The sequence below is a fragment of the Aegilops tauschii genome, chromosome 4 (assembly GCF_002575655.3).
Source record: "Aegilops tauschii subsp. strangulata cultivar AL8/78 chromosome 4, Aet v6.0, whole genome shotgun sequence".
Classification (NCBI taxonomy): domain Eukaryota; kingdom Viridiplantae; phylum Streptophyta; class Magnoliopsida; order Poales; family Poaceae; genus Aegilops; species Aegilops tauschii.
Window position 1 is genome coordinate 393,088,644 of NC_053038.3, and position 23,054 is coordinate 393,111,697.

At 45.2% G+C, this 23,054-nt stretch overlaps 2 protein-coding genes across 7 annotated transcripts; both read right to left on the reverse strand.

Moving 5' to 3' along the window:
* Positions 1-9,060: 9,060 nt before the first annotated feature.
* LOC141021910 (uncharacterized) lies at positions 9,061-11,422 on the reverse strand. Its single transcript, XM_073497764.1, has 4 exons — positions 11,396-11,422; positions 10,191-10,642; positions 9,773-9,823; positions 9,061-9,393 (listed from the first exon to the last, which is right to left on the reverse strand). Exons 1-4 carry the CDS (start codon positions 11,420-11,422, stop codon positions 9,255-9,257), a joined length of 669 nt encoding a protein of 222 aa, XP_073353865.1. The 3' UTR covers positions 9,061-9,254.
* LOC109776790 (uncharacterized) lies at positions 9,061-21,850 on the reverse strand. Of its 6 annotated transcripts, none has more exons than XM_073496826.1 (14): positions 21,174-21,850; positions 20,200-20,345; positions 19,804-19,886; positions 19,646-19,722; positions 18,671-18,771; positions 18,516-18,577; positions 18,262-18,410; positions 17,690-17,738; positions 16,731-16,787; positions 16,109-16,180; positions 15,957-16,021; positions 14,622-14,716; positions 11,486-11,588; positions 9,061-11,416 (listed from the first exon to the last, which is right to left on the reverse strand). In XM_073496826.1, exons 8-13 carry the CDS (start codon positions 17,694-17,696, stop codon positions 11,561-11,563), a joined length of 324 nt encoding a protein of 107 aa, XP_073352927.1. In that variant the 5' UTR covers positions 17,697-17,738; positions 18,262-18,410; positions 18,516-18,577; positions 18,671-18,771; positions 19,646-19,722; positions 19,804-19,886; positions 20,200-20,345; positions 21,174-21,850; the 3' UTR covers positions 9,061-11,416; positions 11,486-11,560. The 6 variants fall into 6 exon arrangements, with proteins under 6 accessions (XP_073352927.1, XP_073352924.1, XP_073352925.1 ...); XM_073496823.1 differs by having other exon boundaries at positions 11,486-13,748; XM_073496827.1 differs by having other exon boundaries at positions 11,015-11,243.
* Positions 21,851-23,054: the final 1,204 nt, after the last annotated feature.

The window sequence follows — 23,054 nt, forward strand, 5'->3', positions numbered from 1 at the left end:
TAAGCCATGCCTGCTTCATTATGCATTGAATTCCGATGACCGTCGCGCTACCTTCCGCTTATAAGTACTGTTTCTCGGCCTTCTATGGTGGCACCGTGACCCAACTCGCCCTATCCTCATAAGCCCCCACCGGCCCGACGTTGCTCGCCACTTATCCTCGCTCTCGCCACGTCCGCCATGCCCCCGCCCGTCCGCGATAGGCGTGGCCGGAGGCGGTCACCGCCGGAACTAGTGTTCGGTTTTTCACCGGAAGGCAGACGGAGGGATGAGGCATTCTATCGGTCTTTAGATGGCAATGCGGAGATCGAGGACTTGTTGGAGCGCGACCGCCTGGCGGAGGAGCAGGAGTTGTTGGAGCGCGACCGCTTGGCGGATGAGCAGCGTATCGCCGATTTGCGCCGCCAGCGGGACATGGAGCAGCAGCGCACCGACGCTCTGAGTCGCGAGCAGAGCGCCCGCACATGGGCCGACTACGTGGAGGCCGGCGCCCGGCAAATAGCCCTGGAGGCTGTCGGGCACGCACGCGTTCGCGACGCCGATTTTTACTACTAGCTCGTCAAGTGGGTTTCCCGCTTAGAAGCCGAAGCTTCGGTGGACCACGCCAGCATGGAAAGGGCCAACGCGTGCGAGCAACGCGCCCTATCGCACCTCTGGCAAGTCCGAGGCGAGGCGGAGGACGCCGGTGCCGGCGTTTAGCGTGTACCGCAGATGGCGGCCGGCATCGTCTAGTTAGCTAAGAGTAAGTTAGTACTTGTACGCTACTAGAGTATTAGTGGAAGTAGATAGTTAACTTGGCTATGATGGTTGTCAACGTGAAAGTTCAGTACTCTATAAGTGGATCAGACCTGTTACTTTGTTCTGAATGTTGAACTTTCCGTTTGAACATATGGAATGGGCTGTTATTTTTTTAAATGGGTTGTATTTGTCCTCCACGGGTTTAGAGGCTGACTTGTGGGCCTACCAAGTTGACGCGTACACAACCAGGAGATGATTGTACATGGAGAGGATGACAGCAGGGACCCGCCAAGGTCATGGCAGTACGCAAGCAAAGTGCCTCCTTATTTCAATCCAATAAAAAATGGCTCCTCGTAATGGATTCTGACATCTGGGTCCCATACCATTGTCAACATAGTCAATAAACGAGAGAGTTGCACAACGAGCGGCTGACATCAGGGACCCAGCAGCTCGCCCGGTTATTTTTGTTTTGGGTTAATTTGATAAATGCCACTCCAAATCTGGTGTTTCTAAGAAATGCCATTGCAATTCCAAACTTTGAAAAATGCCATTTCATGCCATCCCCAGTGGCATTTTTCGAAGTCTGGAGTGGCGTTTTTCAAAGTTTGCAAATTGCAGTGGCGTTTTCCAAAGTTTACAAAAATTGCAGTGGCATTTTTTAAAGTTTGGAAATTGCAGTGGCATTTTTATGAATCGCCATATTTGTTGTGGCATTTATCTAATTTGTTTTTGAGACGGAAGCAGGGTGTCAACTAGGCTGTGCGGGGCACTCTGGCATGTCTAGACAGCCTTCTCTTTTATGTTTACCACAGACCAGCCCAGTAGTTTTTTTTCTTTCTGAAAATGGCTAGCCCAGTTTTTTTGTGATTTGCCAAGTAAGTCGCTTTGTCAGGCCTATTGGGTTGTAAATCTTTCAAGACGAGGAGAGCTTCATTCGGCTGGACGAGAAAATGGCCTATCAGTAATGAGAAATGGGTTATACATTTTTAAAACACATCAAACCGGCAATTACTTTCAAATTTCTTTTTTTCATTTCAAGATTTTAAATTGCATTAATTTTTATGCGTGGACAATTTGTTGGATTTTATATTGATATACATTTATTTTTAAAATCAGTTTGAATGTGACTCGAAATTTCGGGATTAAAAACAGTTCGGACCGCACCGAAATATGCAACATTTCGTATAATTTTTTAACCGTGGCCACAATATGGGCTGTAATGCTAACAAAAAGAATATGGGCTCCAAAAGAAACCTTAAGAATTAGCAAATGGGCTGTAAATTATTAGAAATAATGGCAGATGGGTTGTATGCTGTTTTCCACAGATTTGAGGCTTTCCTGAAAAAAAGTTGACGCACAAGCAGTGACTGTTGGATGGCCCTCCAACGGCCGTCGTGCTTCTTCAATCTCTGCTCTTCCTGCTCCGGCCGCTCAAACAAGCGCCGGCGGGACTGCCTGCTCCCTCTTCCCCGCGGCCGGCTCTGCTGCCGCGCAGGCCTCACCGCCCCACCGTACTCCCATCGCTGGCCTAGCCATCCCTTACTCACCCACACCTGCTGTTATTCTCCGGCGACGGCAGACGAACCAGTAAACCCTCGTACAGTCGTACTCCCCTCCGCATGGGAAACAACTGCCGAGTCTTCCCTGCCTCCGTGTCGTTCCCTTCCTAGGCCTCATCGTCGTCCACCGCCCTGGTGCTCTCGGCGCGGCCTGGTCAACGTGGTCAACGACCGACATGCATCTGAAGTGGACTGTACGTGGAGAGGCCGACAGCTGGGTCCACGGCCGCACGCAAGGAAATGCCTCCTTATTAGGCGCAAAATAATGATTCCTCCACCTGACATCAGGGACCCACCGAAAGGGCCTCTGTATTTCGCGAAAAAAACGTTACCGCCGCTGACAGCTTGGACCCACCACCTATATCTTCGCACGTAAGGAAGTGCCTCCTTATTACGCATAAAAAAATGAATATTCCCCCTGCTAGCTGGGACCCACCATGGTGGGAGGCTGACTTGTGGGCCTACTAAGTTGACTGGGACGGGGGCCTTTGTCAACTTTAGTCAATATGAACGATTCTAGCTCCAGTGACCGTACGATGTCCATCCAACGGCCGTAGTGCTTCTTCAACCTCTGGTCTTCTTGCTCCAGCCACCCAAAGCAGCGCCGGTCGTGCCGCATGCTCCTGCCTCCCGTGGCCGGCTGTGCTGCCGCGGAGGCCTCACCGCCCCCTACTATTCCCACCGCTGGCCAGGCCCTGCGGCGACGGCAGCCTCACACCGCAGCCGAACCAGTGAACCCTCGTACTCCTCTCCGCACGGGCTTCCACTGCCGCGTCTTCCCCGGCTCCCCGTCGTCCCCTTCCTAGGCCTGGCCGTCGTCCACCGCCCTGGTGCTCTCGGCGCGGCGTGGTCAACGTGGTCAAGGAACGACTTCCATCGGACGTGGACTGTACGTGGAGAGGCTGACAGCTGGGTCCACGGCCGCAGCAAGGAAGTGCCTCCTTATTATGCGGAAAATAATGATTCCTTCACCTGACAGCTGGGACCCACCAGACGGGCCACTGTATTTCACGAAAAAAATGTTTCCCCCTGACTGCTGGGACCCACCAGCTACATCTTCGCACGCAAGGAAGTGTGTCCGGGAAAAAAAAACGATTCGCCCCCCTGACTGCTGGGACCCACCAGCTACATCTTCGCAGGCAAGGAAGTGCCTGACAGTCGGGACCCACCTGGTCGAAGCGTACGTAGCGTTGTCATTCTAGTCGCGAACGTGTACGTACATATATACTGGTGGATGTAGAGGCGCACACGTGTCGTAGTAGAGGCGCGCACGTAGCATGTTAGAGGCGCGCACGTAGCATGTACACGTACGTACAACGGCCAGTGTGCAAGAAAGAAAATACGGCCACGTACGTACATACGGGTAGGGTCTCGAACGCCTACTCGCGCATACGTACGGCCAGGGCTCGTGTACATGGCTGGGTCGGAACGGAGAAACAACGTCGTCGTCGTGTTCATGGGGAGCCAACCGGCTGGGTCGGAACGGAATGCGTCGTCGTGTTCATCGGGAGGGCTTGGACGGAACAGCCGATGGAAACAAGGCCTGGCGTACCGCAGAACGGATGAAACGGCCTTGTGTTCGACTGGCCACGTTTGAAACGGGATCCTGTTCATCGGGAGGGGTCTGGCGTACCGCAAAATGGAGGAAACGGACCTCCTACGGTCGAAACGGGGGTCCTGTTGATCGGGAGGGGTGTGGCGTACCGCAAAACGGAGGAAACGGACTTGTGTTGGAGCGCTACGGTCGAAACGGGGGTCCTGTTCATCGGGAGGGGTGTGGCGTACCGCAAAACGGGACTCCACCGGGATACTGTTCATCTCCACCGTCAACCCCCTCCAGCCTCCACTGGCTACTGTTCATCCACCGTCGATCTCCTCCAGCCTCCACCTGCGACTGTTCATCCACGGGCTCCTGTTCATCCAGCCTCCACCACGCGCTACTCCACCGGCTACTGTTCAACCAGCCCTCTCCACGGGCTCCTGTTCAACCACCCCTCCACGGGCTACTGTTCATCCAGCCCTCCACCGTCTACTGTTCATTCTGCCCTCCACGGGGTGGTCCTGTTCATCCTGCCCTCCACGGGGTCCTATTCATCCAGCCCAAACCAACTCGATCGATCGGGGTCCTGTTCATCCAGAGGCAACACCACGGGGTCCTGTTCATCCACCCCCACCGGGAACTGTTCATCCAATCCCCCCAGCAACGCTCACTGTTCATCCAGAGGCAGCATCGATCGGCTTCAGTTAGCAGCGGTAGCAAAGGAATCGCTCGATCGGGTTCAGTTAACAGCCATCGATCGATCGCTCAGGTTCAGTAACGCGTAGCCTGCAGTGCAATCGCTCGGGTTCAGTTAGAGCCCAACGCCTCGCTCGGGTTCAGTTAGAGCCAACGCCTCGCACACACGCGCGTACGTGTACGAGAGAAACGCGCATCGCTCGGCCCCCGACCTCCCACCATAACCGGGAACTCCCCGAAATTTTCCTCGCCCTCGCTTCTACCACGGTTTTTTCCGTCATGGACGGCCCAAAGAATGTCATGCAGCTGCGTCTCCGGCCCGCCCAGGACGAAAAGCCCATTTTCTGTCATGATTTTTTGTCATAGAAGTAGGAGCCCACCACATCTATGATGATACTGGGTTTTGTCACAATTATCGTCATAGAAGTGTCATATGTATGACAGAAAAAAAATCGTTCGGCCCAAAATGTCACGGATGTGTCTTTTTTTTGTAGTGCAACTAGCCCCTCTTCTCGCCAGTCCCTTCAACAAAGCAAAAGCCCAGTTGCAACCAAGTTGGAAGACGTGCACTTGCAATCATGTTGGAAGACATGCAGTTGCGTGACTATAGTTTGACATACAATTGCCCCTTTTCTTTGCCTGTCGCCCCCTCTGACAAAAGCAAAGACCCCGGTTGTAACTATGTTGGAAGACATGCAGTTGCATGACTATAGTTGGACATGCAACTAGCGCCCTCTCTCTTCCAGCTGCCCCTCTAACAAAACAAAGGCCCCCAAGTTGCAACCAAGCTAGAAGACATGCAGTTGCGTGACTATAGTTTGACACACAACTGTGCCCTCTCTCTTACCCATCCCCCCTCCGGAAAAAAGAAAAGGCCCTTAGTTGCAACTATGTTGCAAGACAGGCAGTTGCGTGACTGTAGTTGGACAAGCAACTAGTACATTCTCCCTTCCCACCGCTCGCTTCGACAAAACAAAGGGCATGTTGCAACCATGTTGGAAAGACATGCAATTGTGTGGCTGGTGTGAGACGCTCAACTGGCCCCTCTCCTCGTCCCTGCCTTCGACAAAACGGAAGCCCAATTGCAATCAAGTTAGAAGACATGCAGTTGCGTGACTAGCGTAGGACATGCAACTGGCCCCTCTCATTGTCAGGCCTCTCCGACAAAACAAAACAAAACCAGTTCCAACCAAGTTAGGAGACTTGCAGTTGCAGCCATGCTAGGAGACATGCAGTTGCGTGACTATAGTTGGGCATGCACCCCCCCCCCCCCCCCCCCCTCCCCCTCTCTTCCTGCCAACCCTCTGACAAAACAAAGGCCCAGTTGCAACCAAGCTAGAAGACATGCAGTTGTGTGTCCTAGCGTGGGACATGCAACACACCCCTCTCCTCATCGATCCCTCGGACAAAAGAAAAGCCGAGTTACAACCAAGTTAGAAGACATGTTGTTGCCACACATGAAGAGCTTAGCACGTGCTAGATAAAAAAGATTGTGACAAAAGATACATCAAATAAACAAACGATCATGAATCTGCCTGATGCATCAAGCTGCTACAACCTAAATTCAGTCTAAACTAGCAAACATGCCCGTGCGTTGCAACGGGAGATCAAACAATAACACAAGTCTCTAATATGATAAGTATTCTCATGATCCTTCATGTATAAGTCCACTCCCTCTACTTTAAAATCACAGCCAATAGTCACTCGACATGAACGGACAGCTTCAAAACAACGAACAACATGTCAAACAATGAATCAATTGAGGGTATGGTTTTCCAGGATGTCTATTTGGAACATGAGATGTGGCCCCGAGTCAAATTAATTCAACTTATTAGTTCCTTCTAAAATTTAAAATAAAATTTAAAGGAATAACATTATTAATAAATTTGGACCTGATGTCATGAGCTAAATTTAATAGCGAAATGGAAAGAAATATATGAACAAATTTAGAAATAACAATAACATCAAGTAGATTAATCTGTAAAACATGCTTGTTTGTGTTAGGTGAGGTCGGGATAGTCTGGTCGAGACCTCCTCCCCTCCCAATCGCCGCCTAATATGGCGATTCATGCGAATTCCAGACCATAGCTCCCTTGCCCCCCGAATCCAAAATTGCTCCTTTTCAGTCCACGTCATTTTTAGCCGACCATCAACTGCTTCATTTTAGTGGGCGCTGGATGCAAAGGTGGCAGCCAACCCAATGTACACAACGACGTGTAGACATATGTTTTTACACGTACATATATAGCACTAAGCTAGCTAGTAGTTTTTCTTTGAAAAAGAACAAAAGATGGCTAGTAGTTTTTTTCTTTAAAAAGAAAAAAAAAGTTGATTAGGAATTCTAAACTGGTAGAAATGAACATCCCCTATTGAACCAGTAATAGATCTTTTAAAACATATAATAGACATTTTTGAAATACCCCATATAAATAAAAGTATTTTTTAGAAATGATTAACATGCAGGGTAATAGCATATTTGGAATCTAAACATTTTTCTAAGATTTTTCCATTTATAACATGTTAAATTTTGTGTTAATATTTAAAAGATATAATTTTTTTATAAATTACTTGAATCCGCAAAAAAAAAAGTTAGAGTAGCTGGACCATATTATAACACTATGCAACCCTTGAGCAAGATAGTTCTATCTTACGCCAACAGGAATTCAGAGAATGATAAAAGGCAAAAAAAGGGAGAGAATGATAAAAGGGAGAACTGGGATTCTAACTTGGGTGTCCCAAGCAGAAGAGCATGGCACGAACCAGTCGGGCTATCGTAGACCTGTGATAGGCAATGGCAGTACATTATTTGAACTAAAACGACGGGCAACGACTCAAGGGAAAAACAAATCGTTTTTTCCACTTACGGGTGGCATTGGTGGGTAATTTTTGCTAACTTCAAGGGTAATTTGGATGACGTACGACCAGAAGCAATATCTGCTTTATTATTAAATTAACTCCTAGTAAAATGCCCGTGCGTTGCCACGGGAAATGAATCGAACAGATGATTACGTTACATATAGATAACAAAATGAAACATTGGTTTCTTAAATTCTTGCTCATCCATTATTATGAAAAAAGAAAGTCTTCTTGTAAAGCCAATATTTAAGCTCAAGACGACTCAAGATTACCAACAAATAGTCCATATTTCATAATCGTTTTTGCAGTAGAAGCTTTGGTGTTAATTTCAGCCGAAATTATACTATATATGATCTGATGTGAGCTTATTATCACCAGAAGAATCTATTATGAAGCTACGCCGCTCGCTGAAACTGGTCTTTGGCGATCGATGGGCGGTCTTCATCGCTCCGGTGACTCTTCGGGCTGTAGGGCAGCCTTCTGTGGCGACAGATCTGTCCATTCGCCTCTTTCTTCCTCCTAGCGCTATGCCAACAAGGAGGTAGTGTTTCTTCTGTTCGGGGCTATGTATGGCCTAGAGTCGTAGCAACTGCGTTGCCCCAAGTGGCTCGTCTCCGACAACAGTGAGGTGGAATCTACACAGACTCAAGGACCCGGTCATGTTTTTGTCTCAGTTTGAGATCCTTTCTGTAAAAGTCCAGGGACTTGTTATGTATTTTTCTTGTTTCTTTAGGGCCTGGAGTCATGTTTCTGATAATGATAATAAAGATTCGGGATCCCTCCCTCTGACAAAAATACTCTGGTAATAGCTCGTCTAAATAAATAATAATGTTTTTCACTTGTATACTCTACACGTGATCTTACGTCAATCTTCCACATAGATATAAAATCACAGCCATTGGATATTCAATCGTCAATTCTATTATTTCTCTGAACCTTATTATTATTATTATTTTTTGACTGGCTCTACAGAGAATAGCTAGGTCACGGCAACCAGATTGTTATATAACATATCATCACTATACTAAAAAAAAAAGGTGGTACATTGCCACTACATCTACAATCCATATGATAAGCAATAGTGGCCCGTAGCTCGTACAAGTGCAGTATCCATATTAGAAGGTTCAGCACACATTCCTGCTCCATCCTTGCTACAGTTGAGTATTACAATATGCGTGGCAAAGTACAGACCTACAACCTTATTTCAAATAGGCATAAGAGGGAGAATATATACCCTCCAGGAGTGTCACCTCCTTGATGGTTCCAATAAATTGATATCCTTGTTTGACTACTTCTGTAAGAAATATAGACTATGTTCGGCAGCTCTCCGCTCCGCAGCTCCGCGCCGGAGCGGGCCGCAGCCTACTTTCTCTGAGTGGCCGAAGGGTCGCTCCGTGCGCTTCATAGAGTTGGATGACTGCCGAACAGGGCGATAATGTTCCAATAAATTGGTATCCAGATTTGACTACTTCTATAAGAAACTTAATACATGTAGTGTGTAGAACTTGAAGAAACGTGTGTTATCTCATTCCAACAAATACTGGAGGACTAATAGACATAGCGTAGGCTAGTTGAAGTGGTTTATGAAAAGGAAAATCATGATATTACGAATTGAAGTTGTCCAAAGAGAAATATCAGTTTAATTGGACAATTTGACAGAGTTACAATACTGGAGAAACTGGGATTTACAAAGTCATTTTGAACTAAATAATATAGCAAAAATAAGTACAGAACTGGTACAATTAGAAATACGGGGAAATCTACACATTATGTAAAATACTAAAATAAGTACAGAACTGGTACGATTAGAAATACAGAAAAATCTACACATTATGTAAAATGCTAAAATAAGTACAGAATTGGTACAATTAGAAATAGCAGACTTGTGACGCACTAATCAGATTATCCTGATTAAGCTTGGACTTGTCGCAGGATACACAAGCATCAAGATGAAGGACGGATAATATACAACATCTAGTTTGATAATGCACTTGTTCTTGGAGTAACCTGCAACAAAGCAACCATTCATTTCCATCTTCTGTTAAATTTGAGACAACAGCTTGCTCTGCTGCAGGTACTGCTAAAGTATAGGATTAAGATTCTCTATGTTTCTTTCTTGTCTAAATATAGAAAGGAATAAGAAAAAATATATCCTGATAAATGCTATTGACAAAATTCTGCAAAGTCCTAGCTCGTGCAAACTAACGATGATGTTTCCCTACCACCATGAAAGAGGAAGATAAATTAGGAACGTAAATAATCATTTTGCGTAGCCTGTGACTATACTCAAATATATTATCACAGAACACGAAAACCAGAGATGTTGCGTAAATTAAAGGGATCAAGAAATAAATTATAAACAAATTAGGACCATCAACTTTTCTACCGGAAGAGTTCATCGCTTATCACCTCTTTGTCCACCAGAACCTGCTTTGTCCTGGAAAATCCACAACAATGAATCAAATATTTCATCTAGAAACAAAAATCAAGAACAATTTTGAATTAATTAAGCTCATCAACATCTCTGTTTACTTTCCTTAAATCATTCGAACTGATGCTAGATCAACGATTACGAGTCGAACGACTAGTCTAGACTAGTCGCTCGACTAGTCTATGAGTCGCAAACTGGTTGTCGACTCGGTTTCTCGTGTAGACTACTTGTACGAGTCAAGCCAGTCATCGACTAGTCGACGACTAGTCCAGACTAGTCGACATGTTCGAGTCGAACGACTCAAAAAACTGGGGGAGTACAAATACGATGCCTCATCCCGCGGGAGACCTAATCCTTTCTTTCCCCTCCTCACCTGGACGCGCCGCCGGCTGCTGGACGCGCCCGTCGAGCCCTCCTCGCGCCGCCGGCCGCTGGACGCCCGCCGCCGCGGATCTGAAGCTCCACCGTCGCCGGCCCCACGTCGCGGATCTGAAGCTCCACCATCGCCTTCGTCTCGCGCCCCTCCTGCTCCTTCGTCTCGCGCCCCTCCTCGTGCCGCCGACCCCTCGTGCTCTTCTCCTCTTCAGGCAGGTGAGCCTCAGTGCTGCTCTGCCTCGCTGCTGGACTGCTGGTGCTGCTCTGCCTTGCCCCTCCTTTCTCCTCCTCTTTCTTCTTGGCTTGCCGCTGCTGTTGCTCTGCTCCGCTGCTGGACTGCTGGTGCTGCTCTGCTTGCTGTTGGTGCTGCTCTGCTCGCAGATAGACTGCTGGTGCTGCTGTGCTTGCTGCTAGTTGCTGGTGCTGCTCTGCCTCAGTGACTCCACTTTGCTTGTTTCAATTGTATACTGTACTTGTATACTTATATAGTGTAATACTACATACTACTACTAGGTATTATTAGTTATGTACTGTAAGTTCAGTGCTACAGTACCATGTCGACTAGTCTCGCACTAGTCTCTATGAGTCTCAACCTTGGAACGACTCGTCGACTCTTCGACTCGTAAACGTTGTGCTAGATTTGTTAATACAACATAGTAGTAGTAAATATAGCTTGACTTTCTCTAAATTGTCGATGTTTTACCTACCTAGTGCATCTCTGAAACGCTCAATGCAGGGGAAATCTTCTGCTGGAAGATGATGTTGCCTTTGCACTTGTTCCAACAGACTACTATTAGTCGAACACTAAAATTAGAACTGAAGTTTGTAAAAGCAAAAGAGCCCATGCATTGCACCCGAAGACATCCGTGCTTCATTGCAGAGAAAACACCAGACTCCTAGTCCTCCTCATGCGTCAGCAGGTCGGGCAGGCCGAGTCTGGAAATCGCAAGCTCCTCCTCGTCCCCGAAAATCATGAGCTCCTCTTCGTCCCTTGGAACGCATCACCGGTGTATCATCTACACACCATGGGTCATGGTCGGCGGCTCCCAATCTGTAGGAAGAAAGGTGAGCATGGTGAGCTCGCCATGTACTTTAAGCGGCTCCACTCTTCACATCATGTCAAGAAATGTCATTGTCGATTGGGGGAAATCCATTAGAATCTCGGCCATCTCATTTCCTCTTTCAGCCACATCCCACATAAACCAAAGCTTCAGAATTAGAGTACTGCATGGATTTTTAAACTCAGTAGACTGTAGAGATGCTACGATGAGAACAGAGCAGTAAGGTGATCACCTTAGAAAGTTCCTGACTAATGTCAGTTTTTCCATAACCAAAAGCACCAGGAATAGCAGCATCTTCCTCCGAAAACTAAGGGGAGCAGTGCATCATGCACACGCTGGAACCATTTCAACATAGGTAAGACTGAGATTTAATGGCGCTGGAAGGAAATGATAAAACAACATCTGGAAATTTTGGTTATGTAGGAGGAGAAACCATGATACATAAAAGCACACGTTTTATTATGGAAATTGAAGCTCAAGATAATTCGTAGACAGTCTGTCCTGTAAGAAGAGGTGTATCCACAGCAGGTCTCTATGTACGCACATGCCATGTCTGCAGCTCAATAAGTTCCATGCATTAAGCTAGTAATTTAGTCCTTACAAAAGTCAAACAAATTAACTTTCTTACCTGAAGCATAGTAAATTCTTTTTGGATGCCCTGAAATTCCAACTCTAGTATTGTATCTTGCATGCATAACAACAACAGTTTTTCAAATAAAGGCAAGCAATGGTAGAAAACATGGGCTGAAGCATAGTAAGTTCTTTTGGATGCCCTGAAATTACAACTCTAGTATTGTATCTTGCATACATAACAACAACAGTTTTTCAAATAAAGGCAAGCAATGCTAGAAAACATGGGCTGAAGCATAGTAAGTTCTTTTTGGATGCCCTGAAATTCCAACTCTAGTACTATATCCTGCATACAACTCTAGTACTGTATCATGCGTACATAACAACAACAGTTTTTCAAATAAAGTTAAGCAGTGGTAAAAAACATGGAATCAGATAAAAAATGTCAACCTGTAGCTGCCTGTTAAAACAAACATGTAGGCTGTATTGACCAACTGGAGCTTTGTAAATTACTTTCCCATGGAACCAGGCGCAAGGGCGACATGGTGGTTCATCCAATTATTCTCAAAGACAATTGTCACAGAGTCAGAAAATATTGGCATGTGCACATAGGTTAATAATGACAATCTGACTTATTTTTGGAAATTTCAAAAGCTCACACTTTGAATATCTTAATCAAGTGAGTGCAGATGCAGCAAGGTGCACAAAATCAGCTCTTGTGACCTTTGTTCTATATATGTATGCGATAAAAAAATACTGACGGTACCTCACAAAAAACAGAAAATTATGCAATGTTGTACAACATAGGTTAAGAGTGATGTTTGTACCTGGTGATTATTTCCTGGACATTATGTCCCATAATGTATACATGAGTGTGGTTTTCAGATGACAAATGATATAATCACATTTTTAATAGCTCAAATATATCTATAGGAAACCCTACAAAAACAATAATCATATCGTACTAAGTTTACAAAATTGGTTCAAACGATTGTATGGTAAGAACAGCTTATAGGATTTATTTTACGTGGTTTATGACTTGAAGCACGCAATAAAAACTCCATACATTTTCTTCAAGCAGCAATTCAACAAACGTTTGGTGCGCGCTCCTTTTATCATGAAACAACTGGACATGTAGTAAAAGTCCCCTAGTAATCAAATTTCTAAACTGCACAACATGTAACTTCAATGAGTATGTAACTGTAAAAAAATCCTATTTTGTAGAAGACAAATCTGAAGATTCGATTTGCAGGCTTAAATGTTGGAGCTGCAGGTAAGAATCAGCAAGCTCGCTCTTCTCCCTTGCTCGCACGCAAGAGAGCACGGCCTGCCCAGCAGAGCTGAGAGCGCACAATCTCCAAACCAGAGGGGCAGAAGTAAGGCAGCATGGTGCCAGACGGGAGTTGCGCTGTAGAACGAGGTGAAGGAGACTGACCTTGGGCTGGTGGTGCGGGTGTAGCAGCAGCATCTGCGGCCTCAGGGCACTCCACCAGGCTCCGTAGCAACGGGAGGGCTGCCGCCGTGCGCCTAGCCGTTGACACCACCGTCGTCTTGAGGGTGGTCCTAGAAGACGAGCGGCTCGCACCTGTAGCAGGATTCGCGCCGCCGCACCGGATCCCTCCGTCTCCCGCGCCCGTCCGCCGTCGCCCGGCTTCGGCAAGCTCCTTCCTAGGTCGCCGCACCACTCCTCCTTTGTCCCTTCTTCTCTCCCTCACCTCCTTGTCTCCTCTCTACCCAAGAGCCGTGGACGCCATGGATCCGCCCGGGAAGCCGCGCTAGTCTTCCTCGTCGTCACCGGCGATCCCCGCCGCGCCGCCCGCCTCCGGATCCGCCTTCCCAGCCCCTGCCGCGCGCGGATCCGGCCCCTGCAATCTCCATCCACCGCCCCCTTTCTGCATTGCGCCGCCACGCCGTTGCGTCGACGTCTGGACCGCGGGTTGAATATACCAAATTACAGGGCCTTTTTGTAAAAACGAAACGTTTTCTTAAATTAGTTACTTAAAACAGACTGCGGGTTAATTTCTTAGAAACGGGAGGACCTTTTTGCAAAAAGCCTAATGACGGACGACCAGAAGCAGTCGCTGGTTTATTATTAGGGAAAGACTAGCATATGATACTAGGCTTGACGGAACAAAGAAACAAAAAAATGAAAAAACCCTACAGGAAACGAGCTACAAATCAGAAAAATCAGAAAAATCACAAACGACAGGAACAAGCAACAAAAATCTACATGAAACAACCTACATGGTTTGAACATGAACATCAAACTGTGAATTCTACAAAAACCTACACTATACATTCTACATTCTACATGGGTCAGAAAAATGGCTAGAAAAAAAAGATACACTGAACTCTTAAAATATGAACCAACCATATCAAGCAAAAAACACAGTTACAAAATAGAGAAGACTGTTGCTAGTAAAACACTAATAAGACAAAATAAAGTTGCTGCTGCTAGTTAAAATCATGGCCATGGTTTCTTGAAGTAAAGCCAAGCTACAAACATTAAAAAATGATCCCTATTTTTTTAGACTTATAAATCCCTATTATGACAGTAAGTGTTTTTCTACTCTCTAACCACACAGGAAGAACTTGACACGATGGACAAAAAAATTCCAATGATTCAATGTAAACAACTAGTTAACTAGGGGCTCCCCTCTGCTTCAAAACTCAGGGAGAAAAATGGAAAAAGGCCAACCTTCAACAATATATTCTGTGATGATGAGTATAAAATAAAAAATAAGGATCGGAAAATGAAAAAAATACAAATAAAAAACGAACATAGGCTGCGGAGTTACCCCTGCGTTTTTGAACTCCTTCCAGACATACATGTTGATGCCGCTTGCCCTGCTCTCGTGGTTGAAAGGGCACAGACAAAATCTGCAACCATCTCCTGTGCACAAAAAGGCGCCCAAACATAAATTTGTGCTAGTGAGAGGCATACATATTCAGCTAATGATTTTAGTGCGATGCTTGTATGCTTCCAAAGAAAAAGGATTTCGAGATAATGATGAGTTATCATTGGCGTCAGCGCTGATGACCAGAAAAAAGATGAATCTATCAAAAGACCATATTATCTTGATTCATATACAAAAAAAATAATGTACATCGTACTGATTCATACGGTTTCAACAAAAAAAAGAAAACTGAAAAAAGATGTTGCTGCTGCAAACTTAGTTTCATTAATCATTCTCTTTTGATTCCACAAAAAAGAGAGATTAGAACATGCTACTGATTAAATAGGATCTCGCCAAAAAAACTGACAAACAAATAAACATGCCCACTCCTAGTGATAGATTCAGTAGTAATCTCTCTTGTTTACAGAGAGATTTCAAAAAACATGCTACTGATTAGATAGGGGTTCTGAAAAACAAATAAACATACCCCACTCCTACTGATACATTGAGTGATGATCTCTTGTTTTGAGAGAAAGATTTAAAAAAAACATTCTACTGGTTAGATACGGGTTCTGAAAAACAAATAAACATACCCACTCCTACTGATACATTCAGTGATAATATCTCTTGTTTCGAGAGAAAGATTTCAAAAACATGCTACTGATTAAATAGGGTTTCAGCAAACTCTAAATAAAAAAACAAAGAGACCGAACCACTCCTAGTCATGGCTCAGTAATATATATGAGGGGATTTAAGTTAGTAATAATCCTCAAGCATACAACTGCTTCACAACAAAATTGTTTCGGCAAAATAGTCTGAACGAAAAATCATACAAAAAATGGGCTGACGACTGTATGCTTCAAGCTACTAATCTGGACTCAAATCCCCTCATATCTACACAGTACATTACCACCGCTTGAATAAAAAAGGGACGATTCTATGTTTCAAGCTACTAATCTCGACTCAAATCCCCTCATATCTACACACTACATTACCACCGCTTGAATTAAAGAAAGGGACAATTCTATGCTTCAAGCTACTAATCTGGTCTCAAATCCCCTCATATCTACACACTACATTACCATCGCTTGAATAAAAAAAGGACGATTCTATGCTTCAAGCTACTGATATGGACTTGATCCAAACAAACAATGGAACACAAAAATCCCCTCAGATCTACTGCATCTCGCCAACAAACAAACAAACAAACAAGAAAGAGGAGGGGATAGCACTTACTCCATCGGCAGTGTCGCCCATCCTCTCGCTAGTCGTGGAGGAGCACAGCGATTCTCTTCGATTCGCTGCAGAGATCTTCGGATTTCACAGAGAAGAATAGAGAGAGGAAAGAAATGGACTGACGACTGGCCGTTCCTCATCCTCTTAATTACCTCGGGGTGCTGCTCCCTCCCCGCTCCTCTTAACTAGGTAGGAAGTGCGGCTTGCCGCACCCGGCAGCACCGCTGCCGGGTACAAGTCATATCAAATTCAATAACAGCAATACAGTCATCAAAGCATTGTAAATATAAACAATAGCATGATATTGGAGCAACATAGGTTCAATCCCTAACTTAATACTATGAATAACCCTATTAGGACCCTACTTGATAACCCTATGAACAACACGCCAAAGAACCTAAGTACACATGCAATAACTTAATACTCCTCGACATGATGTATGAACCTGTCATAATTATACTATTTAGCCAAAGGAAGTATTTGCATCACAACATGAGTATGACTTTGTATACTCACTGGCGCAAGTAGAAATCACCGGTATAACATAGCAAGATTATATCAGAAGCACAACACTGATATAAATATGTTCAATACATAGAAACTGGTCCAAGCAACAACAAAAGGTAGTGGAATCAGGTGTGCCAAAAGCAAGCCAAGACGATCCATCGCAACTAAAAATAATAATTGGGCCGCAACATGGATCGAGCCACAGTCACAACAAGTGGAATCACGAGTAAGAATAAACGGTAGAAGTGCGTGCCCGTGGGTAACTACCCTGAAGGGAGTCTGGTGCGAGAGCGGCCTGTCCGGCGTTGCCGCTGCTTGCCTGGTCTGGAGCAGAAGGAAAATGAAAAACATTGGGTCAGATGGTACCAAAACGAATTATATAGCGATAAAGAGATATGTGGGCATTCTACTGTGCTTAGATGTGCCTTTGGTATTTTCCAGAACTGCTCATTCTTTCACAATTTGTTTGCAGGGTCAAAGGAAAACACACATCCGGACTGTAAAAGATATTTGCAAAATGTTTTGTAGACCAAACTGCTCTATATTTTGTAGGCACAACTTCCATGGTCATATAGCATAATGTATACACAGGATAATTGATACAAAGGTCAATTGCTTGTGAAACTGAACCATCAAATCTACAGTCATTTAAAATTGCAACATATTTTGTATACTACCATATTGACCAATCAAGATCGTCTCTCTAACCCAATTGACAAAGAAGAACCTATTCTGGCTAGCCATGGTTGGATCTGCTGCTATTCTTTGAAAGCCAATTGGAAGTTGTGTTTTTCAGTTTTCGTTCCAAATGGAGTCATCTGATTTCCTCTATAAGAATTTCAAGGAGTCTGAGTCATTACCATGCTGACCACATCTTAACCCTCACCTCACAATTTCATTTTTTTTATAGGAGAACGATATTACCCTGCTGACAAATACTTTTGTTGCTCCAAATAGGGTCCTGATAGGGTTATTCTGACGGTACATGAGAAATTCAAATACTTCTGACCGAGTCCACGACCAGTTCAATGTTTGGCTAACAGAATGATTGGATACTACACCACTGATAGTTTTAACCAACATATGAGAAATTCAAATACTACTGATCGAGTCCAGAGTGAGTTCAATGTCTGGCTGACAGAATGATGGGATACTACACTACTACAAATTCGGACTCAGTAATACTTAAAGCAATATGATATGTTGTCGCGAAATTACTTACATACCCTCCATCCCTCATGATGTTAAGTGTAGCAAAGTTTGGTGAGGTTATGCCTGAACAGACATAAGAAAAGAGCATGAGCAAGAACAAATAACATTTACATCTTTTATCGACTTGTCATAGATAATGCAGGATAAACGAACTAAATATGGTTTTGAAAAAGAATGTGAATTTCCACCATCCTAAACTGAAATTAAATATAGAGACCCAATTAGTCATGTTCTATGCAGTATTTTATATCTAAAAGAATGAGGCAGCAGCAAGCAGAACAGAGTGTTTCAATGGAGAATATACATGCAAAACATAAGGCAATTCACAAATAAAGGGGAAAGGGCAGAGACGACTTCCGAATGTCAAACAAAAAGGTTATATAACATCATTCGTCCAAAGCAAATGGAAGAGGTCACGGGCCATGCTACGAAACCTTGCTCCTGTTATATAATTGCTTGGAAGCCACAACAATCCAAACCATGATAGGGTCATGAAGAAAATTAGCAATCAACATAATAGGTGCAGATTCAGGATATGGTTCAATTTTGTTTTAACAGGAAATATGCAAAAGGTGAGATTGGTTACCTTTAGCATCAATTTCATATCCTAATCCACCGAGGCATCACACATAACCAGTCATTCGATATAGAGGAAGAGTATGGGTTGGTGCAAACTTCTAAATGATAGAGACCCACTTTCCATTGGATACTCCGAATAAAAGAAGAAGTAGTTACCTAATCGAAGATGAAAGATTTATCTGTGTCATAGAGCGAAGGTGGAGAAACCACACATGGAGAGTCGGAGGGAGCGCGGGAGAAGGAACATAGGAGTGTGTGTACCACAAAGAGGGCCAAACTCGTTGACAGGTTGTGTTGCTCTTGTCGCTGCTCCTGCTGAGCACCTGCGAGAAGGGAGAGAAGGAGCACAACAGCAACAAACTCAGTAAGAGAGAAAGCAATGCAAGTGGATAAATGTTGGTCTGGCCACTGCTCACCTAGGTTCGGAGTCATCATCTCTGTCGTCGGGACAGTAAGGCAGGGATTGATTACATTCCTCGTCTTGGCATCCTCTTCCATTGTGGGGCTAGCAACGAAGCTAAAGCGAAAAAAGAGCATTCCTTGTCAATTCTGAAGCTAAAGAGTGGTAGGGAGAAGCTTTTCAATGATGGTAATGAAATTCAGTTTGAAACTTCAGCAAGAGCTGCTCCTCTTACCGGCCATTTTAAACATTTTCTGTAATCAAGCTCATTTAGTTCTGTCTTTTTGTCCAAAGGCTAGCTGTTATTCCTACTGAAATATGTACTGGCATTGGAGCCTCACTCTACGTAATGTTCAGTTTATGTAAATGAAATCTAGCCATAGATGGGGCTCTTGCCTTTCAAAATGAAAAAAAAATAACATACGATTGGTCTTACAATGAAGAGAAAGAAGCATTATGGTCGCTTTGCTCAATTTTGTTTGACTATAACGGCAACTCACCAGAAAAATTATTAATGTTATGTGGTTATTCGAATTGTTGAAAGATAACAGTATGCATGCCATAAAAAAATTATGGATCCAGGAGTAGATTGGACGTTGGTCCAGCTCTGCAATAAAATGAACACCACCACAAGCAATTGTTTATTAATTAAGATATGACATGACATTATGAAAACACAAATCAATTGAGCTACAACTGTATTCCAATCTGTCATCTTCCCTAGGCAATCATCCGTGCTATTAGTTACCAGACAGAAATAATGGAATCTTCCCTAAGCAATTATCTATGCTATTACTCCGTGTTTTCTGCATTTCACTTCTCTTGTGTGTGAGAAGGTAGTGCTAATAAATAGAAGGGACAATCCAAAGGGCGTATGTGAGGATAATTTCAATAAAGTGTAACTCAAACCACTTTATGCATAGCAAAACACGAAACAAATGGTTCATCTGATTTGTGACCTAAAACACTTCCAATAAAGTGTAACCCAAACCTCTTCCATCTCCGTCAGGTGGCCAATGTGACAACAAGCAACGCGCACTGGGAATGTGTCACCGCCCCCCGGTCTTACTGCGAGATGATGAACGAATCAGGAGCATGCACACACCAGATGGCTAGGAGATGACTGTACGAGGGCGAGAGGATGGGCACCTGAAGGACGACGGCAATAGCAGACTTGGGCGGCCGTCTCGGCGGCCGGCCCTCCTCCTGGTGATGGCAACGCGCGAGCTTGACTGAGGAGCAGAGATGTTGTCACATTAGAATCTAATGTAATGTAAACTGGTAAGACGGCTGTAATGTAAATCCAGGAGGGCGACTAACTGATAAAAAAATCAAGCAAATCAAATTAAACATTTAAAATTTAACGTAAATTGGTAAGCCGCCACCATCCACATTGAGCCACCAAGGCAATTTAGGATGGCTGCCATATGGTAAATACAAATAAAAAACATCTTGATCTCCTTCAACTCATGAAATGCGAAAACTAAAGAGACTACTCGAATTGTTATCATTTACTGGAGATAAATTCCAGAAAAAGGAAGTCACCTGAAATGCATAGATGAATCATCCCGTCATCTTTGTGTCGCGGTGCAGGACAGGCTACCCCTTTCATATGGAACATCCACGTTTGGCACAGTATCACTTTTTTGTTGGAGCCTTGCATGCACTGCATAGGCGCTTCATGGTTCATGCTACAGGGGTAGCTGATATATGAGTCAATGCAATACAACCAGAAACAGTTACCATATAAGCCACATACTAAAAAAATTAGGCACGTGAATTCCTATTGCTGTACTGCATGATTAGATTTTAGATCCTTTTGTTTGGTGCCGTTATATGCAGATATGAACAATAGTACCTATTTTATGATGCTATTCTGACAAACTCTGATCTCCGCCTTTATGAATAACACATCAGTGTGCCACACAACACACTAATCTGATTAACAGATATTGTTAAGGTCTTACTTAACTGCTACTACTTTTTAGTTCACAGTTTGCAGCCTCAACAAATTCTGTTCTAAAAATTACATTTGGATGCTCAATGGAAAATCGTAACTGAAGTAATAGACCTAACTTGTACTATTGTGTATGTTCAAAGTGTTGGTAGAGAACTGATTCCAACAATGTCAACCAGAAACTTGGGTATGTTTTCCCCTGTAGCTTTAGTCATTTACTTCATATTGATATATTAGAGCTCATACATGAAAATTGAATAACAGATGCATTTTCTGGGGAAACTATGAGCTTACGATGAGGCTTAGGTTCTAGCACCAATATCCTGTGACCTGAATTATGAAAATTTCTAACACTATATTCTGAGTCTGCAAGTCATGTTTCAGGGTGCACAAAATTCAGAAGTAATTTCTAAAACTTATCACGAGCTAAATTCCAGAAAAAGTCAGCTGAAATGCATAGATGAATCCCCTCCCCAGCCTGTTTGGATTTATGTGTGCAACCCACTTCCAATCTACAAAATAAGAGGGAACCAAGTTGACATGAGAGAGAGAAAAGAGCAACCTGGAACAACCAGAGCGGGAGGACGGCTGGGTGTGGATGCTTCTTTCCAACATTTCCTCCCGAGCCCGACGGGGACATGCCAGTGAACACCACTGCAAAGTCAATTTCTGGCCCCCAATCTCTCCAACAAGATCTAAATCGATAATTCACAACGAATTGAATCTTGTCGTCCCACTTTGCGCCACGCAACTCATCTATCATGGCGCTCCCCGGCGGCGCCACCCGCTTTTTGCTGATGCATTGCCTCCGGCGGCGTCAGTGGTGGCGATGGCGGCACACAGGTCGTCCCACGAGCAGAGCTGGCCGCCGTGCTCCATGGCGTGCTCGGCGCGACCCTCGTACAGCAGTGCCCAGTCACCAGTCGTGCTCCTCTCGCTGCTGCTCACGCTCACCATGTCCAGGGAAGGAGGCCGGGGTGGCGGCGCCAGGGGGATGGGGCGAGCAGCGACGGCGGCTAGTTCCGCGATGGGAAAGGAAGGGGGAGGAGAACCAGACGGAAGCGCGGCGGCTGCGGGGCGCGCGGAGCGGCGGTTTGAGGGGAGGTGCGACGGGGACGCGAGACGGAGCGGCGGCCTGAGTTCGACTGTGGGGAGGAGAAGACGTCGGCGGTCGGGAGCGCCGCCAGGAAGGGGAGCGGGGAGGAGGACGAGTGGGCGAGGGCAGCGGCTAGGGTTCCCGCGGGACAGAGATCAGGTGACATGCACCAATATTACGAAAAAAAATCTTTTTGAGGGGTTATCTTAATATGTGCTGTGAACATGCATGATTTTTTCAGATTTTTTTGCAATGTTTAAATTTGAATTCGGGCCGCAAGGCACACGGTGACATGCAAAGATGCATGTCACCTGATCTCTATCCGTTCCCGCGAGGGAGGAACGGGAGCAGGGAGGAGGACGAGTGGGAGAGGGCGGCAGTCAAGGCGGGTTGACCTACATGTGAAAGGACCAAAATGCCTATTGGGGGGGGGGGGGGGGGGGGCACCGGAATAACAGTCGGTGGTATACCAGAGGACAAACTATTCATTGTGGCAGTGTCCAGCCTCGATCCGACGGACCGGATCGTCTCACTCGTAGATCCGATGGCCAAGATCGTCTCACTCAAAGATCCGACGGCCTGGACGCGCTCGGGAAGACGATCCGACGGTCCAGAATCCAAACGGCTGAGGAGGCTTTATTTTACTTCAGACTCTAACAATGGGATTACCACGGGGCTGCTGCTCCCTCCGCCCCAGCCCACAAACAAAACGCGAGACGCTCGCGCGAATCAAGGCCGGCCCCAAGTATTAGACGACGCTCCAACAACAAAAAGCAAAGTAAACGGGCCGGTCCACGCCTTACACTGGCTGAAACAAAAGACAAAGCGCCCAACGCGAATCTATAGGCAACACGGAGATCGAACGGCTGGCCAGTCGCGAAGTCTCAGTCGACTGATTTTTAGCAGCTCCGTAAAGAAAACTTCCTTATGGGTAATAAAGTGAGCAGCTAGTACAACGCTCGAGTAGGAAGCATAGTAGGAAGCTTGAAGTGAGCAGTGAATCCATTGAGAGCATCTCCAACAGGCATCCAAAACTGCCTCATGCGCTAAAAATCAGTGTTTTTGTGCGCCGAAGACAAAAACAGCGCTTCAGCAGTCGCTGTAAAGTAGAGCGCGCTCAAAAACTTTAGCGCACGGGTGTGCGCGCGGCTGCAAATTTGAGGCATGATTGTGCGCGCGGCCTGCCTGCTGTAGATGGGGCCGCTGGATTGGGCGCCGTGTTTTTGTGCATCTCGAAAATCTCTTTATCGCTCCCGCGCATAAAATGATTATTTTAACGCTGTAAAAGAATTATAGCGCGTCGAGGCGATGCGCGGAGATGCTCTGACAGAAGTTTTTGGTCATCGA

Excerpts from the sequence above, each read along its gene's own strand:
- LOC141021910 (XM_073497764.1), bottom strand. The coding sequence starts at position 11,422 with ATGCAGTACTCTAATTCTGAAGCTTTG. Across the intron at positions 10,643-11,395 it reads ACTCTAATTCTGAAGCTTTG|CAAAGTGGAGTCACTGAGGC; the intron begins GTTTATGTGGGA and ends AATTGAAACAAG. Across the intron at positions 9,394-9,772 it reads ATAAGCGATGAACTCTTCCG|GTTACTCCAAGAACAAGTGC; the intron begins GTAGAAAAGTTG and ends GCTTTGTTGCAG.
- LOC109776790 (XM_073496823.1), bottom strand. Across the intron at positions 14,717-15,956 it reads TGGGCGACACTGCCGATGGA|GAGATGGTTGCAGATTTTGT; the intron begins GTAAGTGCTATC and ends TTTTGTGCACAG. Across the intron at positions 13,749-14,621 it reads AGGAGTTCAAAAACGCAGGG|ACGTCGACGCAACGGCGTGG; the intron begins GTAACTCCGCAG and ends CCCGCGGTCCAG.